General features: G+C 39.3%; 1 protein-coding gene across 1 annotated transcript in view; it reads left to right on the top strand.

The window, feature by feature from the left end:
* The window catches only part of LOC137974398 (uncharacterized), a 263995-nt gene that overhangs the window by 152014 nt on the left and 98383 nt on the right, over positions 1-13598 (top strand). Inside the window, exons 7-8 of the mRNA XM_068821352.1 lie at positions 2648-2824; positions 6191-6498. Of these exons, the coding sequence (XP_068677453.1) occupies positions 2648-2824; positions 6191-6498 (485 nt within the window). The remainder of the gene's footprint in view (positions 1-2647; positions 2825-6190; positions 6499-13598) is intronic.

Here is a 13598-nt window from a genome sequence, read left to right as displayed (position 1 = left end):
TGTTTATGACTTACTAAACGTCAGCATTAAAGTGTCAATGTACATTCGATATTTTTGATGATTCAAGACATTTTAACAGGGAAAATCGAAAGAAACGTTTATGTAAATGAAGAGAATTCTGTATCAGTTATGCAGATATTGATTAATCAAACATTTCTTTTGCTTTCCCAGCATGAATTATTAATGAATTTTATAAGGTACTGTTATCATTCACATGTGATTATACTGATGTCATCATAGTCACAGATATAACAATATATCATACCATAATATAAGTGCATCCTGTTCATGCGTGAATTCATGTCGCTGTTGGTGTCATAAATTAAAATTTCATTTTAAAAGATCGGTAAAAAAGTGGCTTCAAGATACGAAGACAGTGAAACTACCTTTGACTTTCTTCAGTAAAGGTGATCACTTTTTTCGATGCTTTTAAAATGAATAAAAACTGAGATGTCTCGGATTTGGCGGATAGTTATTATCTGTATAGGAAAACAGAACATGGTATATGACCGCGCGGGGATACGATTTTTTTCTTCTTGCGCTGATGTATCTCTCACTCGTTTTCTGCACTGACCGTCGTGAAATGTACTATCAGCACTCTTAGAGCACTTTCCATTTGGCAGAACTGATCAGCCAGACCAGGCATTTGGAAGGACTAACTGCACAACGCCTTGAAATCAACACACTTTGAGGATGATATATACTCCTCCAGAAGAATGCAAGGGATTATCGTGCAAGTGTTCTTTCTAATTGTTGCATTTTCTTTGCAAACTGATGTGTCTGGCCGGGTAGTTCTAACAAAGGTAAAGCGCCCTAAGATAAAGACAAGTTCGTATTCTTTGCAAACTGATGTGTCTGGCCGGGTAGTTCTAACCAAGGGAAAGCGCCTTATGATAAAGACAAGTTCGTATTCCCGGCAGTCATGAGGTATAATACTCTATTTATTGATGCTTTTAAGGTTCTTTATGGAGCGGAGAGAAATAAACACTTTTTGAAAGAATTTTTTTGTGACATGCGGAATAAGGTCAAGGAAAGTGGGTTCCACTTCAAGAGCTTGTTTCTTCACGTATATCACAAAAATCCAACTCAATAATTATTGTTTTATGAAATCTTGTTTGAGAGACGGATATCAAGCCACAAAAGCACTAGTGGAGGTCCCCTGTTTATTTCCTTTTAAACAGGGACAAATATAAATCAATTAACTAAGTGTGAGCAGGAACCCATGACCCGGAGCCTACAACTCTACCGTGTTCATGTCATAGCCTGCGTAGCATGGCGGTTTTTTGTCGAGCCGGGTGCACGAGCGGCGAAGCTGCGAAATTCGTGCGCAAAGCACGCGAGAACGAGCCTGGATTCTCTTTTAAAACCAGTAAACTCATAGGTACGGATAAAATCAGGTAGCGCATTCCGCAACTTAGCTGATACATACGAAAAAAGAGAACTAAGACCATAACTGGTTGTTCCAGGTTTATTGAGGAACAAAATGTAATTTCCGCGAAGATCATGCATAAGAAGTGGACGGGAGAGAAAACGTATTTTCCATATAAGGAGAATCTCCTCGCGGTTTTTCTGCCCTCGCCCGCCTTTATTACTTAGCAACCAAAACCGCCATGCTACGCAGGCTGTTCGTGTCACGGCGTTTTCACAGACCCATTTATTTTTAGATTGAATTTCCCGCCAACGAGAGACTCCCACAGGAGCCCGATGACCAATTACAAAAAATTAAGCTGACGTCATAGGGTCACCGAACCGTAACTGCCTTTGTTTTTTTTCCGGAAAAGATAGTCTAAAAATAGATCGGTCTGTAAAAATGCCGTTACATAGGCCCAGTATGGGAGCTGTAGGCTCCGGGTCATGGGTTCCTGGTGTGAGGTCATTAGCCAATGATGCCAAGCTCGTGGATTTTTTAGGAATCTGTAGGTTGGGTGATTTCCGGAATTAATTGGAGGTTGTGAGCTAATCAAATTCAAGAAAGGAAGTTCGTGTGCAATGTTCCAAGATTTGTCAAAATTAATGGATAGCTAAGAAATAACTGAAAAGTCGGCTTATAACTGAGACATATGTAGACATTAAGCTGTTGGCTGAGACTCCAATACCCTCACACAGACCCTCGTAATGTCTTACCGTAAATAATTGATGATACCCATCATTTATTGCTCATTTTCTTTTTTTTTTGCTTGTGACACAAGATCATCTTTCGGCTATAGAATGAGCACAGACAAAGCTTTTCTCCTTTTGACATGGCCTGAGATAAGCGGAAAGATACTTCTTCAGTAGGGAAAATAATATTATTATTCTCTGGTTAACTTTCGGTTTGAAGGCCAAAAGTTTAAAGATTGTACATCACTCTATAATGTCCACCAAATGAATGAATAAACATTTAACGCAAATGTTGGCTGGATTTATAATTGTTTATAAAACTAGTTTAAAACTATTGTAGTTTTACTTTTACTTCCTGTTATTGCCACAATCTGAATCACTTGAACTAAACATGTAAAAACGTTTAAAACATTTTAAACATAACCCAGAACGAGCTCTAACGAGAATCTCATAATCCGCTGAAATAATTTATTGTTCCATCATTTCCTGGAGTGACTCGTAGGAGTTGGTGTGCAGTTATGTTGATTTGTATTCACAACTTTTTCAGCCTCAAGATCAACTGAAGAAGGTCAGGAATGTCGAGCGCCTGTTGAAGATCGTAAATACGGGAGAATTCGAAGATTTCGCATCCTGTGTTGGCCCAGCGTGTTGGGAAGACGTGTATCCTTGAATTATGATTATACTGGACAATTGTATGAAGTGGAAGTTTACTCTGCTCAAAGAGGTATAATATTTACGATATAATAACAAGCTGGTAGTTTCACTGGTTTACTTATTTTTGCCCTTCTGCCTTTCTTGATTATAATGTAACTTGGCGAGTTATGCAAAATCGATCTTTCGCTTGCAAAATCATTTTTCTCGTAATGCTCACAAGAGTTCTTGTCCTGACTAATTCAGGAAATCAAGTTTTTAACACGACAGCCTATCATAAAGCTTCGATTAGACAATCGCTTTAATTGAATTTAATTGCTTGCATCATGAACTTCATCTGCATCACATTCGACCAGGCCTAAATTACCGTCGTTTGTGGTAAATTATGGTGGTTTCTGGTAGTTCTTAAGCATCTCGGAGCACGAAGACTAAGGGTACGTTCGATCAGTGACAGTATTCCGGAATAGGAATACATGGAATAGAAGTTAGAAATCCTTCGTTTCCATGAGATTCACATGAAAATTGTCAAATACCTGCTAAAATGCTATTTTAAACATATGTTTGTTATCCTTGTTGCTTCAAAACGCCAGACATACCGTTTTAAATCATCACTACGCGTATTCTTATTCCAGAATAGGGTCAATCAAACGCACCCTATGTTAAAGGGCCTAGGTCACGCGATTTTAGGTAATTTTGTTTAATTTTGTTAATTATGAGCTCTAAACGTCAAATTGGCAGAGCAAGAGTCTTTCATTTGCAAAATCACGGCCACATAACAACTGAGAATGATTTTCCACCTGTGTAAATGACATTTTGATATAGACTGATATAAATTTGCAAAAAGGTGGGCCGATGTTTTTCAAATTTACCCAAATTCAATCCATTTCAATCCTCTCCAATTTTGTCAATCATGTCCCTTCTTGGCTTCCCTGCAGTGTTTTGTTAGAGTTCTTCTATAGTTTTGAACAGTTATTTTGATATTTTAGTTAATTCTATGACCATTCGATCAGTGCTGAAATTGCTTAAAATTGCGTGACCTAGCCCCTTTAAGGAGGCTGCAAAGGGTTTTTATCTCAGAGCACTCGCGTTTAAGCCATACACTTAATCTGGTCGCGCCAGCTCATGAATCCAAAAGTGTGGACAGAAATAAAATTGCGACCTACAATCGCAAAAGCCGGGAAAAACATTTGTTAGACTTGAGCAATATGTCGAAACTTACCTTGTACACCTTCGTAAGTTTCCTCGCAAATTCTTTTGCAATTGTTTTTTCCAACCATCTTCCAACGATGTTTTCACAAATGATGCAAGTTCTCCTGGGTTAATTTTGGGTAAAAGTTTACTGGAATTTAATTTTCAAAATGGTCTTTAAGGTATTTTTCGAAACCGATTTTAAAGGACTTGTGGTAGTGTCGTACTGCTGCCATCATAGCGACAGTCCGGGACTCGTGGACAACCTTTAGAAACTGCCTGAAAAAAGTAGTAGACGAATATCAAAGTGTTTCCCGTCTAAAGGATCTCTGTTGTAATCCTTTTCCTTTGGAAACCCACTCGCGCCTGTGGAAAACCCTTTGGAGCCTCCTTAACAATCCTCATTAAGACCAATAATTTATCTCATTCAAAACTGGATGGGAGAACCAAAAGTCGTGATCCTGTATGCGCTCATTGGTATGTGAACTTGAAATCGGATTCATTACTCTGCTTTCGAGAGGAGTCCTCTAGCGTGAGAGTATGAAGTCGTTTTCTTTAAGAAAGAAGATCGTGTTTTTATATTTCAAGAAACAGAGATATCTGTTTAGCTTAACGCCTTCAAAAACCGAAATTATTATTACCACACAAGTGAATAGTTCTCTCGCGTGCGCTGATTGGCTAACTCGGAGTTGATTATCCAATTACTACTCCTCTCCGAGTAGCTGGCGTGCGAGATTTGAAATTTCCGAGCACATTTTACAAAAATATAGTAGTTTTTTGGTTCGCTTTTTTTTTTTCAGCTTTTGTGGTGTATACTAAAACAATTATTCACCTTCTCTTTGGTGACTAATAGTTAAATATCAGGTGTCTATAAATTTCAAAGTTGTGCTAGTGAGTATTTTCAACATTCTTAGGTAAATTAAGGCAAAAACCGAAATTATTATTACCACACAAGTGAATAGTTCTCTCGCGTGCGCTGATTGGCTAACTCGGAGTTGATTATCCAATTACTATTCCTCTCCGAGTAGCTGGCGTGCGAGATTTGAAATTTCCGAGCACATTTTACAAAAATATAGTAGTTTTTTGGTTCGCTCTTTTTTTTCAGCTTTTGTGGTGTATACTAAAACAATTATTCACCTTCTCTTTGGTGACTAATAGTTAAATATCAGGTGTCTATAAATTTCAAAGTTGTGCTAGTGAGTATTTTCAACATTCTTAGGTAAATTAAGGCATGGGTAAACAATGATTTAATGAAAACGAGATTGGGGTGGTCTAACTCGGAGCACGTAAGCAGTAGAAAGATGAAACTCTGCCAGACAGATACATGCGTGGTTTCTGTCAATTTGGTTTGTTCCAATTATGCTCATGTTGTCACGTGACTGCAGGCGGCCAGAAAATAATAAAATGTCTTTAGACAAAAATGGGAACACTTTTTGTTGCGAGTTATTAAACAGGACTGGTTTAGGACAATGTATAATGCAAGCTTCTACAAAACTGTGCTTGGCCTTGTTTGAATTTTTTACTATTTTTAAAAATAAACGGTTTTTTCAACTAGACCCAGTCCCCTAAGGCAGTTTTATCCCATCTTGACGCCTTCGCTTTTAAATATCTAACGAAGGCCAAGCACCGAAGTGATATATTAATCGGCCTTAACATTATGCAACCGGTAAGACAATTGAGAACACACGAAAAAGTGTTGCCGTTTCAAAAACAAGCTTTTTAAACAGATGGAGGTCACGTGACCTAATTTGCATAATTTTAAAACAAGGAATTGATTTAAACTAAAAATGTAAGCAGCTGACATAGATTTATTCGTGTACATCTAAACCTGTAAGAGATAGACCACCCCCTCACTTTAGAAGCGAGCAAATTAAGGCAAACTGAGACCCATACCTTAATTTACCTGAGTTTAGAGTCGGACAATTCCGTTTTTTGATTTGAACTGGATTTGCTGACAGTTCAAGTCTCTTATGGCCGAATGAAAAGTCAACCTTTTACACTGCAGGTCTTCCGGTTCATTATAACCAAGACGACAATTATACTAATTCTGGATAAATAATTTAGTTGGAACTTGGCTCTTAAGTTTTTGCCGACATATAGTCAGATGCGGTAGTGGAACTACGACTGAACAACGCGGCCAAGGACTTCTATCTGGAAGTAACCACATTGGTTATTAAACTTTTGATATCATAAACTACACAGCTGTCAAACCAACTCGTCCTGCTGAGATAATCCCTTATGTTTTTTTTAGGCTGTCAGATTCAAGCAATTAGCTGGTTCACTATTGGCAGATTTTCAGATGACGTCTACTCAGCTTCTTCATCCAGATTTGGTTATGGACCTGAAAAGTGTCGACTGAACGGAAATGGTGCATGGTTACCAAGCACCAAAAGAAATGTTAGCGACTTCTTACAAATCAACCTTGGTTATGAGTTCTACATTTGCGCCACAGCGACTCAAGGAAACCCAACTGCTGATCAATGGACAACAAAATACAAGATATATACATCGTTGGACAACATTAACTGGACAACCTACAAAGAGAATGGAACAGAAAAGGTTTGTAATTAACTTTAACAAATTCTATGGGAAAATTCACCACCTGACGGGGGAATTCCACGTCAAATTTCACGCGAAAAACCACAGGTACCCCAAGTTAACGATGTAATTTGAGCATTACGATCAGTTAAAATAATAACCGTTTGTATGGGAATTTGCAAACGTCTTTAGGAGTCGAAAATAAACCAACATTCTTTTTGCACAGGTGGGCCTCAACCTTCGTAGGATTCGTAGAACGCCGCCATTTCCTTCGATCGCGCTGAAATTTGGCGTGTTTACTGGGAAGATATAGCCCCAGTTTTCCTGAAAATCGGCTTTCTAGCTTTCATTACGCCTACATGACGGCCATCCTAATTCAGGCAATTTGAGCCGATGCGATGCTCTCGCGAAGCAAACAAAAATTTTCCAAAAATTCAAATGCCCGGGGGGTTGGATGTTGAAGCTTCAATTTGACTGGTACATTATCTTCAAGGCTGGAAACTCCAATGAAGCAGTCGGAAACACAAACTGGTGTTAATTGTTCCAAAAAGCTCAAATCGACCCGAAATTCCACCGAGACCAAGGATGACAGTGCTGCCACATATTTTAATCGTCATATCAGACAAACTTTCACGGAAAGGAATTGAAAATCCTCAAAATGGGCTGATTTGGCCCTTAGCAACATGCTTGATTTGGATGTTCCGTCCAGGACACCGTTGGAAAACACCTTAGCGACCGGGCCCAAGGTTCAAATTTGTTACACACAGGGTGAGCGACGAGGCTTTAGTCTCAGTGACAGGTACAACGTGAGGCCCTTCTCGGGAAAGTACTCAGCTGTCACGCACAAATTACGGACGAAGCTCAGGGAAATGCTGACCCATGAAAGATGTTTCGCAAACAAAACATAAACTTTCAGTTTGTTTACAGTGTATCTGTCACTGACATCTTCGCCAACCCGGTGTGTAACAAATTTGAGCCTTGGGCCCGGTCGGTAAGGTTTTTTTTCAACGGCCGTGCACGGAACTCAACGTGAGGCCCTTCGTGAAAACACGTTGCAACGTGAGGCCCTTCAGGTACAACGTGAGGCCCTTCTCGGGAAAGTACTCAGCTGTCACGCACAAATTACGGACGAAGCTCAGGGAAATGCTGACCCATGAAAGATGTATCGCAAACAAAACATAAACTTTCAGTTTGTTTACAGTGTATCTGTCACTGACATCTTCGCCAACCCGGTGTGTAACAGATTTGAGCCTTGGGCCCGGTCGGTAAGGTTTTTTTTCAACGGCCGTGCACGGAACTTTGTGGCAGAGCATTGTCGACGGTCCTCGATGGAAGGGAGTCGTTAGACTAGCAAGCCGAAATTCCCGCACCGCAGCTGTTTTGCCCGATAGAGAAGGTATTAGTTAGAGGAGCGTTTTAACGTGCACTGGGCTAAATCTGAAGGCCACCTGAGCGTTCGGAGTGAATTTACGGCTGATTTACTTTGGTGGATATGTGAGACCGCCGCCAGCAAGTAACCAGCCTTGGAGAATCATATATGATTGTGAGAGAGCAACGGTAGAACTAAAACTCCCTAGAATCGCGCTGAAACGGCCAGAAATGCTAAGAACATACCGTAAATAAGACAAGGAAGCAAGGTAAGGAATTCTGGTGTATTTTTATTTTAATGCCCTAAATAACGATCGCTAAGGCCCGTTTTAAACGTCGCATTTTACGTGTGCCGAATCTAATGCAAATGAGAAAAATCTATTGTTTTCGCTCATTTGCATTAGAATCGGCACATGTAAAATGCGGCGTTTAGAACGGGCCTAAAATCCCCACAAAAAACCATATAAAACTTATGAAACGCAACAGCGATTCTCTGTGAGCTTGGGGTGAGATGGTAAAAGTTTCTTTGAATTGCACAGCGTTTTCAAAGATAAGGCTACAATCATGGACAAAAGTGTTGGGAAGGTAACTTCATTTTACAAAAAAAACCCCTCCCCTTTTCAATGTTGGATTTTCCAGGGAAAAAAAATGGTGATTTTTCTTACCTGAAGAACTCCAACATTGAATATGGGGGAGGGGGGCCACAAGAGCATGGTATTTCCCAAATACTTCAGCCAATAGTTAGAAAAATCGAATTAGGTGTGAAGTGAGCTAATGCGCGCAACCTTCCCAAAAACTTTTGACCACGATTGTCTGAAAAAGGTCGAAGCGCAATAAATGCGATTTTATACACGTGGTTTCATTCCTTTAACAGAAACTCGAAGAAGTGGCAAAATATTGGCATTTCGATATGTTTCGTTCAAGTTATTGCTGAAATCAAGCCCAAATAACGTCTTCATGTTTTTTTTTTGATAATCTCGCAAATAGTTACGTGGGATGTTTACGAAATGAATAAGAGTAATTCCCGGTGAGCTGTACCATATATCTATTTGCTGTTGTTAGATATGCAATATTTGCCATAAATACGCGATAGATTTTTCTAGGATAGGTCGTAAGTGGCTTTTCATATATTCTTGAACCCTGTGTGTAGCCGCGAGGATCAGGTTACAGTCATATAGTCAATGCTACACAGTTCTCCTCAACAGTACTCCATACATTCCGAGGAAAATGTCGCTATTTTGTTCGTCTTTGGATTCAACTAAGCGCTTAGTAATGACCATTGTAATCCAAACTTTTTTCATAGGATTGCAAACTGTAAAGTTTGGTTTTAAGCACTATTTACACAGTACTCCATCGAACGAATATAAATGAGAACTTATTACTCAATTAATCTTTTAAGTTCCCGCAATAGAAGGGAGTACTGTTCAAAATGAAGGAATTTCTTTATTGCAAGGGTCAAATTCACAATCAGTTACTTTGTAGTATTAAATTCTATCCATAACCATTCAAGTTGTATCGAAACGTACCGCACTGGCCTTAAAAATTCCCACATACTTGTGGAGTATGGTGTGGAGTACTGTGTGAAACACCGTTCTGTAGTCATTCATTAACATACGGCAAGAAGATGAATTAACATACAAGTGCAACATTTCTTGTTCGTTTTGATTATTAACGTTTTATACTTTGTTTCTTGTGATGTCAAACTCTAAGGAACTTCATATTCACGAAACGCCAAGAATTTAGAGCCTTACAGATGTACATGTAACTTTAAAGTGTTATCGGGAAATCATACGCATGCAAGTGTTCATTATAGGTCAATACGTCGCCATTCACTCTCGCCACATCACCTGAAGGCCATCTAAAAACGCATTTACTTAAAAAACCGCGAAAAAAATAGTACAACAACAAATTTTCAGTTCCAAACACATGGTTTACATGTCTTAGTGAGGTTTGAATTAGGCCAAAAAGAAACCTTTGCTTTTTTACCATTGTGGGAGTAACACAAAGAAAAATACGTCGACCATTACAGGTCACTTGTCTTCTAAATATTTTGTATATTTTGCACAAATTGTACGTCTAGATACTGAATTTACGCTGCAATACGCTTTTAAGTGGTGAACTCCATGAAACACAACGGCAATTTTACGGACAAAGGACTTTCAATGCGCATTGTTGTACCGGTCCTAAGATACCGTTGTAACGTAATATTGTGTCACGGAAAACCATTCCTCGGACTGAGCACATAGGTAGCCTTAGCAAATTCCATGTTCTGTGAATGGTGCCCAAAAACAACGACAATAAAGACAATCCATGGAACCGTAATTATGGTGAACAACAACTGCATATCTTCCGTAAATTTTGTGTTATACGCCAAAAACTGTTTACAGTTGTTTTCAGACAATCATGGACAAAAGTGTTGGGAAGGTACGTAACTTCATTTTACAGATACACCCCTCCCCTTTTTAAATGTTGGATTTTCCAGGGAAAAAAAAAGGTGATTTTTCTTACCTGAAGAACTCCAACATTGAATATGGGGGAGGGGGCCACAAGAGTATGGTATTTCCCAAATACTTCAGCCAATAGTTAGAAAAATTGAATTAGGTGTGAAGTGAGCTAATGCACGCAACCTTCCCAACAACTTTTGACAACGATTGTAGTCATTTAGTTTACCTTTTGGAGAATGCTGCAGTATTCAATGAGGGGGGTTGAAAACCTCCCGCTTCCCGTCCCTTTATCTCGCGGCTCCCGCCCTTTTTAGTCCTGCTCCCGTCCCCTATAAATTAGGAGACGCAAGACACATCTTGGTCATTTAGATACGTAATTCTTAAGTGATGACGGTCTCAATTGTTCCAACTTGCATTTCTGAATAGACCTCTTTACATTTGTGTACCATTCTCGTCACCAGAGACTCGTTTCGACCCAAGGCTCTGGGAAACTCTATGTAGGAGACCATGTGCCGTAGGGTTCTTATAGCCAAGAATTGGCTATTTGAACCTTACGGCGACTGCTCACTCCTCGTGCTAACATGAATGCAGCAATTAGAGACGCTTTTGATTGTTCTTCACGAAAACCAATGAGAAGACACTTTGTTTCAGGGTTCCCCAGAAATCTTCTCTCCCTCAGTCAAGAGACAGGGGCACCCAAGGAATCTGTTCCCCAGAGGAATCTTGCTGGCTGGCAAAAATACAGGTGTTTCTATGAGCTGGCTGGGAAATTTTGTTATTGATAGAGGTTTTGCCTGGGAATTACGGACTTTTTTCTAGCATTTCAACCCGAGCTGGCTGTAGAAACTCTGAAGACTGAGGACGACTAAAAAAAAAAAAAAAGGATTGCGCTTGCGGAAAAAAACCTGTTTTGTCTTGGTTTTGTCGCTTTTGTTCGGTCGTTTCGGATCGAGGGATTTGAAAGCGCGCGGAATTCCTGGCTGGGAAATAAATTTGATCAGCTGGCTGGGAAACCAATCAATTTTATCTAGCTGGCTGGGAAATTTCTTGTGTGTCTTGCCGGGAAAAAGGAACAGATAATGTTTTCCCAGCAACACTGAAAAACACCTGAAAATGCCTTAATAACATTTATTCTCATTAACTGGGGTATAATAATACATTTTACAACAAATTGGTCGTTGGGTGCCCCTGAAGAGAAGAGCTCTGGAGTCGAGATTGAGTTGTGTGCTTAGTTACCTGGGCCCGGTTGTTCAAAAGCCGATTAACTTTAATCCAGGATTAGCGTAGACTTTTGTTTTCAACTTTTTGGTGAAAGTGGTTTTGCTTGTTTTCGTTTTTCAAGATTGACTTCCTCTAATGTAAAGTTTTGCCGAATATCAGCGTCGAACAGCATTTGGACGTAGAGAAATAAACTCCTTGGTTAATTGTTAATCTCGGTATTAGCGTTAATCGGCTTTTGAACAACCGGGCCCAGGCCTATAAAAGAAAGTGAGGCTGGTGTTGACCTTGTTATAATACAGACCTCCCTCCTTTTTTTCTGTTAATGATGTTGTCATGCTGATTAGTAAGAAGTTGCATAAGTATAGCAGTGAGCTTTCTATAAAAACAAGGTTAACTCCAGCCTCACTTTCATTCATAGGCCAGGTAACTAAACACACAACTGTAAAATGGTCTATTGTCTCGTGTTCTGATAAATACACGTTTCCTGGGGCGCATCCAGGTTTTTACAAAACAAGACGCCTGAAGGCGAATCCGTGGGATGCTTTGGGGAATTAGTGTAGCATTGGAATGAATTGTGAAGGTAGAGAGAAGGGCCACGAATAGCGAGTTACGTTAGGGAAAGAAATCATTGTAGAAAGTGTTGAAGAAACCCTGGCTGCGTTTGTGGTGGAAAAGAGGGTGGGCGGAAAATTACTGTGGGTACAGGGTGTCCTTTCCAGGTTCCTATTTACTCTTTGTGGGTAATCTAGAAGATGGAACGAGTGTGTGTATGGTGTTTCGAAATGGCATCAAAACTGGGTGAAGTAATTGCCGGTTTTCACTGTCACATCATCAAAACCATTGAACATCTTAAGTCAACGATTGAACAGATAAAAGAAGATGACTACTAAAACAGTCTCGCAAAGATTTAGGTCTGTGGGATGTTTCGTGCGGGAGATATTTGAAGAAATGTTTTACTCAAATTTATAAGGCTTTGTATGGAGACGCCATGTTTGTGTCCTTTTGGGGCCAGAAGCTACCAAAAAGCACATGTCATTGAGTTGTGCAATAAAAAGGCTGTCTTCTTCTTCTGAGAGCTTATAAACATCTATATGAGTACTTATTGTAATAGAAGGGCTACTCAGATTGCAAAATCTCAGCGGATGTCACTTTTTTAACCTACGTGACAGCATTCTCGGCCGTCATTTTAATATCGTGTCACGCAAAAGCTTAGAAATTCAGCGTTGCTTTATCACAAGACGAAAAACCCTATCAAACTGAAAATTTGTAAAAAAGAAGAGTTTTCAGTTGTTCTAATAGCTAACTAAACTAAAATCTCAAAAGGGTCGATAATTTCTTATTTTTTAATTGATGACGTCACGTGAAAACCAAGAATATAAGGAATTTGTTTTTCTCTAATTAGGCCATATCATTTTGTCGAGAACTGCTACAAAATCTTGAGACATGAATAAAAATGCAAGACTAATATTTTGAACACTAAAATATTGCTTAAAACAGCGTTGATTATCAAAACGTCAACAAATTTGAAGTACATGTAAACACGTACAGGGAATGTGTTTGTATCAACTGTCATCAGTAGCTGCATTGTTATTTTATGGCATCAAGCCAGCTGTCATCAGGTGCTGTGTTATCATCAATGGCATCAAGCCAGTTTTCATCAGCTGCTTGATAGTCATTAGTGATACCAAGCCAATTGTGATCAGTTACTCCATTACCAGACTGAGAAGCTGTTTCATTGTCACGAGTTGCTCCATTTCCAGAAGTTGTTTCATTGTCATTGAACACTAAAATATTGTTTAAAACAACGTTGATTATCAAAACGTCAACAAATGTGAAATGGATGTATACATGAACAGGGAATGTGTTTGTATCAACTGTCATCAGTAGCTGCATTGTTATTTTATGGCATCAAGCCAGCTGTCATCCGGTGCTGTGTTATCATCAATGGCATCAAGCCAGTTTTCATCAGCAGCTTGATTGTCATTAGTGATACCAAGCCAATTGTCATCAGTTACTCCATTACCAGACTGAGAAACTGATTCATTGTCACGTGTTGCTGCATTTTCAGAAGTTGTTTTATTGTCATAA

This window comes from Montipora foliosa, chromosome 10, assembly GCF_036669935.1.
Source record: "Montipora foliosa isolate CH-2021 chromosome 10, ASM3666993v2, whole genome shotgun sequence".
Classification (NCBI taxonomy): Eukaryota; Metazoa; Cnidaria; class Anthozoa; order Scleractinia; family Acroporidae; genus Montipora; species Montipora foliosa.
This window is presented reverse-complemented; position numbering and strand designations above follow the sequence as displayed.